Here is a 6000-nt window from a genome sequence, read left to right as displayed (position 1 = left end):
GTATGTTTGTGATTTTAATTAACTCGGTTTTTAAAGTAAAAGATAAATGGAAAGCAAAGTATGCAGAACTGAATATGGATTGGATATAGATGTGGATTGATGTTTGGAACTTAATTGCAATGATTTATGGACAAAACCATACCTTAAGAATAAATCTTTGAAAATGGCCATTTGAGTTTGCCTATGCCTGCTCAACCCAGATACCCAAAAATCGGTACATTTTCCACCATTGGACATATTTACAGTGTAAATGCACCAATGGACTGTGATGGGAACACATCAGTATATCTTTCTCTTGAAATACACTGATAGATCCAAACAATTCACGTATACTTTTTATTTAAGTGAAAATAAAAAGGTTTCTCTAGTAGGATAAGAGTTTTAAACTTTGTCATAGTCAGGAGAGCATATAGGCTTGGAGGACAGGCAACACACCACATCACATGAATCATGGATCAATAGATCGCTTGATGAAGCTGTCCAGGTTGGTGCCCTTGTACCGGTGCTTGAAGGAGTCGTAGACCCCACGTCTTTTGCTCTCGGAGGCGACCTTGGCACATATCAGGCTGTGTTTCTCCAGACGGTCAGGATGAAAGCGCCGGCCACAGATATCACACTCTTTCCGATTGCAGTCGGCCTTGCTCGTCGACTGCTGTAACCCTCCTTGCTGTTTCGCATCCACTACTTCGCACCTCTTCTTCTCCTGAAATGGACTCAAAGTCACCTGGAGGAAACAGGTGAACACTGTTACATGTCATGTGATATCTGTAATTTTGCATACTATTCTCCAATAAACATATATTGCAATACAAAATAACCTGATTCAAAGTCACCTTATCTACCTTCTCTATCATGGAGGCCATCTTGGTCTTACTTGAGTTCTCTAGCCACACCTTGCTCACCCTGAGGCCTGCTGTGGGGGGCACAGGGAGTCTGGAGGGCGGATGCGGGGTAAACCTAGCCTCCTGCTGAACTGAAGTATCCGTACTGAGGCCATGTTGTGAGCACAAATTCTCTAGTTGACTATTTCTCTTCGTCATCCAGATGATCACTTGGTTCATCTGCTCCTTCTCCTCCCTCAGTTTCAGGTATTCCTGCAGTAATTCCTCATAACTTTCCGGAGGCTCCATTGCAAGCCAGTTGCTTTGATACCACTTTCTACATTGTTTCGGAGGTGCAGTTATATTTTCAGTGGTCAGCCATCAAATAGTTCAAACGGAATGTTCAAGGTGCACTGATCAATGAAATCATAGCTCACTTTGTTGGGCTCATAGAATTAGGAATTAGAATACTCAAGTATTCTTAATTCTAGATGCGGTAGAGGCCAATGGAACCTGACCAAAACAATGCAAATGCCATGGAAACGCGTGGGGGAAGGATGCTGTGGGGGAAAGGTCCCAAATCTCCATTTACCCTCCAGCAAAATGTGCCTACATTTAGGCTATTGTTTACATGTTTATTTCACACTGTGTTGAAGTACAAATTGGAGTATAATGCTTGTCTGGATGTCATCGTCACCAATCATCTGTATTACAGAATTTCAATAAGCATTTTTCTACGGCTGGCCATGCTTTCCACCTGGCTACCCCTACCCCGGTCAATAGCTCTGCACCCCCCACAGCAACTTGCCCAAGCCTCCCCCACTTCTTCTTCACCCAAATCGAGTTAGCTGATGTTCTGAAAGAGTTGCAAAATCTGGACCCCTACAAATCAGCTGGGCTAGACAATCTGGACCCTCTCTTTCTAAAATTATCCGCAGCAATTTTTGCATCCTCGATTACTAGCATGTTCAACCTCTCCTTCGTATCGTCTGAGATCCCCAAAGATTGGAAAGCTGCCGGGGTCATCCCCCTCTTCAAAGGGGGACACACTCTAGACCCAAGCTGTTACAGACCTATATCTATCCTACCCTGCCTTTCTAAGGTCTTCGAAAGCCAAGTTAACAAACAGATCACCGACCATTTCGAATCCCACCGTACCTTCTCCGCTATGAAATCTGTTTTCCGAGCTAGTCATGGGTGCACCTCAGCCACACTCAAGGTCCTAAACGATATCAGAACCGGCATCGATAAAAGACAATACTGTGTAGCCTTCTTCATCGACCTGGCCAAGGCTTTCGACTCTGTCAATCACCGAATTCTTATCTGCAGACTCAACAGCCTTGGTTTCTCAAATGACTGCCTCGCCTGGTTCACCAACTACTTTTCAGATAGAGTTCAGTGTGTCGAATCGGAGGGCCTGTTGTCCAGACCTCTGGCAGTCTCTATAGGGGTGCCACAGGGTTCAATTCCCGGGCTGGCTTTTTTCTCTGTATACATCAAAGATGTCTGCTGCTGGTGATTCTCTGATCCACCTCTACGCAGACGTCACCGTTCTGTATACTTCTGTCCCTTCTTTGGACACTGTGTTAACAAACCTCCAGACGAGCCTCAATGCCATACAACACTCCTTCAGTGGCCTCCAACTGCTCTTAAATGCAAGTAAAACTAAATGCATGCTCTTCAACCGATCGCTGCCCGCACCCGCCCGCTCGTCTAGCATCACTACTCTAGACGGTTCTGACTTAGAATATGTGGACAACTACAAATACTCACATTAAGCATCTCCAATCCAATGTTAAATCTAGAATCAGCTTCCTATTTCGCAACAAAGCATCCTTCACTCATGCTGCCAAACATACCCTTGTAAAACTGACTATCCTACCGATCCTTGACTTCGGCGATGTCATTTACAAAATAGCCTCCAACACTCTACTCAGCAAATTGAATGTAGTCTATCACAGTGCCATCCGCTTTGTCACCAAAGCCCAATATACTGCCCACCACTGCGACCTGTATGCTCTCGTTGGCTGGCCCTCGCTTCATATTCGTCGCCAAACCCACTGGCTCCAGGTCATCTATAAGTCTTTGCTAGGTAAAGCCCCACCTTATCTCAGCTCACTGGTCACCATAGCAGCACCCACCCGTAGCACGTGCTCCAGCAGGTATATTTCACTGGTCATTCCCAAAGCCAACTCTTCCTTTGGCCGCCTTTCCTTCCAGGTCTCTGCATGCAAATGACAGGATAGAATTGTAAAAATCACTGAAGCTGGAGTCTTATATCTCCCTCACCAACTTTAAGCATCAGCTGTCAGAGCAGCTTAACGATCATTGCACCTATTCACAGCCTATCTGTAAATAGCCCACCCAACTACCTCATCCCCATATTTATTTTTTGCTCCTTTGCACCCCAGTATCTCTACTTGCACATTCATCTTCTACACATCTATCACTCCAGTGTTAATGCTAAACTGTAATTATTTTGCCACTATGGCCTATTTATTGCCTTACCTCCCTAATCTTACTACACTGTATATAGATTATTCTATTGTGTTATTGACTGTACGTTTGTTTATCTCATGTGTAACTCTGTGTTGTTTGTGTCGCACTGCTTTGCTTTATCTTGGCCAGGTCGCAGTTGTAAATGAGAACGTGTTCTCCACTGGCCTACCTGGTTAAATAAAGGTGAAATAAAAATAAATAAATACAATAAAACAGTTAAAAACAACTGACCACTGATTTTGTATGCTTGCTATGCTACCAGCTTATTCGAATGGGAGTTATCATTTGTCAGTTACTTCTTCTAAACCTGAAAAGGAAATGAACAGGGATACCTAGTCAGTCGCACAACTGAATGCATTCAACCGAAACGTGTGGGACAACTTCTAAATGTTATGCAGCGAAAACAGCCAAATATATTGAAATCAGACTTTAGTAACCACATTGTGGGCCTGTTACAATACATAAATCTTGATGGATTTGAAGAATATCCACTTGGTTAGAACAGATTTGTTGAATGTGCGCCAATTAGACGTCCTTCTTCTATCCCCCACGGTCTGCGTTCCACTGACCTCTTTACTGCATCTATTGGTAATTTAATAGGATCTCTATGGTTGTGCTGTGTCTATGTCACAATGGCCCAGACCTACCCAGAGTTGATTCCACTAACTTCCGAATGTTTAGGTTGTCGCTGACTGATGTAATGGATCATAGGTGAGTTGATATGATTTTCTTTTTTAAAGCTTGGTTTAATTATAATACACTACCGATATATAAAAGAACTCTGTATCTCAAATGATGTAAAATGGTATATAACAATTCTTGTTACATCTCAATCTATATGATATTTCCCCCTAAAGCAACTCAAATATTTGCCTCTCATTCAGATGCTATTATGTACCCGTTCACCAAAGTGTATAAGACTGAGTTTTATGATCGATTTAAAAAAATACAGTCACTCAAAACCAGCTATCTCTAAATACACATTTTGATTGATTGCTTGCCAAACAGGGAGACTTCTCTAAAGGTTATTACTGTCATTGTCATACAACATCATTTGAAAATATACCCTCTAGTGAAAATTCTGAAAAATCCAGATGCCTTTCATAGGGGAGACTGGGGTTGGTTGTTATACGTTTTACTCTTGTGTGTATTCCTCAGCACTTGTATATCTCTCTTTTCAATATTAGGGGAAAGACCAATGTTGAAATGGGGACTATTTTTATCCTCATATCCAAAATGGAGTTATAAGCCGCCATCAAACACACTCTGTCCACTTGTGACAACCAGCCCTAGCACGGGGTTGGTTGTCACAATGTTTGCTAGTAACTTATTCCCTTTGTAACAGGAAATGAAGCCATATAGATCATACAGAGTTTTAGAACTGGCCAAGCCTTTATCGAACAATATTCCTAACACAATTCCGCATTTTGTGCTTTGAGACAACCAACCCCAATCTCCCCTACAGGAGTTATTCATGTAAATATGACCTTATCTGGATGATAGAAATCGACCACAATTGTGTGACTACCCACTTGTCTTACTCACCTCGTAATCTTTCTTCAAATGTATCCTCTTTTTTAGGTTTAAAAAACTTCATTTTAACATACTTAATACATTTTGTTTGTTTTCATCTGGCAGTGTGTATTTCCTATTAAGTACTTGAAGGCTGCTGCCATTATTGGCAAAACCTTAGGAATAGTGATGGTTTCTTTCCCCTTAACCTGAAAAACGGTGGTATTAGTAAAGTTATAAATACTGTAAAAGACAATGGCAGTAAGAAGTAATTGGTCAAATACAGGTCCCCAATATAACATAATGATGAGGCTAGTTATGCAGCATGTTTAGCTTTCAACATCACAATACACAAACACACAAACACACAGACACACACACCTCCACTTCTTCACATATTCGACAGACCCCAAAAAAGATATATAATACAAAAATATATATATACACTGCTCAAAAAAATAAAGGGAACACTAAAATAACACATCCTAGATCTGAATGAATGAAATATTCTTATTAAATACTTTTTTCTTTACATAGTTGAATGTGCTGACAACAAAATCACACAAAAATTATCAATGGAAATCAAATTTATCAACCCATGGAGGTCTGGATTTGGAGTCACACTCAAAATTAAAGTGGAAAACCACACTACAGGCTGATCCAACTTTGATGTAATGTCCTTAAAACAAGTCAAAATGAGGCTCAGTAGTGTGTGTGGCCTCCACGTGCCTGTATGACCTCCCTACAACACCTGGGCATGCTCCTGATGAGGTGGCGGATGGTCTCCTGAGGGATCTCCTCCCAGACCTTGACTAAAGCATCCGCCAACTCCTGGACAGTCTGTGGTGCAACGTGGCTTTGGTGGATGGAGCGAGACATGATGTCCCAGATGTGCTCAATTGGATTCAGGTCTGGGAAACGGGCGGTCCATAGCATCAATGCCTTCCTCTTGCAGGAACTGCTGACACACTCCAGCCACATGAGGTCTAGCATTGTCTTGCATTAGGAGGAACCCAGGGCCAACCGCACCAGCATATGGTCTCACAAGGGGTCTGAGGATCTCATCTCGGTACCTAATGGCAGTCAGGCTACCTCTGGCGAGCACATGGAGGGCTGTGCGGCCCCCCAAAGAAATGCCACCCCACACCATGACTGACCCACCGCCAAA

The 6000-nt window shown here is 42.5% G+C and overlaps 1 protein-coding gene across 3 annotated transcripts in view; it reads right to left on the bottom strand.

Annotated features, from left to right (window-relative positions):
* Positions 1–328: 328 nt before the first annotated feature.
* LOC139570483 (zinc finger C2HC domain-containing protein 1B-like) overlaps positions 329–6000 on the bottom strand; it is a 7964-nt gene continuing 2292 nt past the window's right edge. Inside the window, exons 2-3 of one of the 3 annotated variants that reach the window (XM_071392376.1) lie at positions 2963–3045; positions 329–724 (exon numbers count right to left, since the gene is read on the bottom strand). In XM_071392376.1, the coding sequence (XP_071248477.1) occupies positions 449–724; positions 2963–3001 (315 nt within the window). In that variant the 5' untranslated portion in view covers positions 3002–3045 and the 3' untranslated portion in view covers positions 329–448. Of the gene's footprint in view, positions 725–2962; positions 5743–6000 lie in introns of those variants that run through there. The other 2 variants (XM_071392377.1, XM_071392378.1) reach the window with 2 other exon arrangements.

Source organism: Salvelinus alpinus, chromosome 3, assembly GCF_045679555.1.
Source record: "Salvelinus alpinus chromosome 3, SLU_Salpinus.1, whole genome shotgun sequence".
NCBI classification, from domain to species: Eukaryota; Metazoa; Chordata; class Actinopteri; order Salmoniformes; family Salmonidae; genus Salvelinus; species Salvelinus alpinus.
This window is presented reverse-complemented; position numbering and strand designations above follow the sequence as displayed.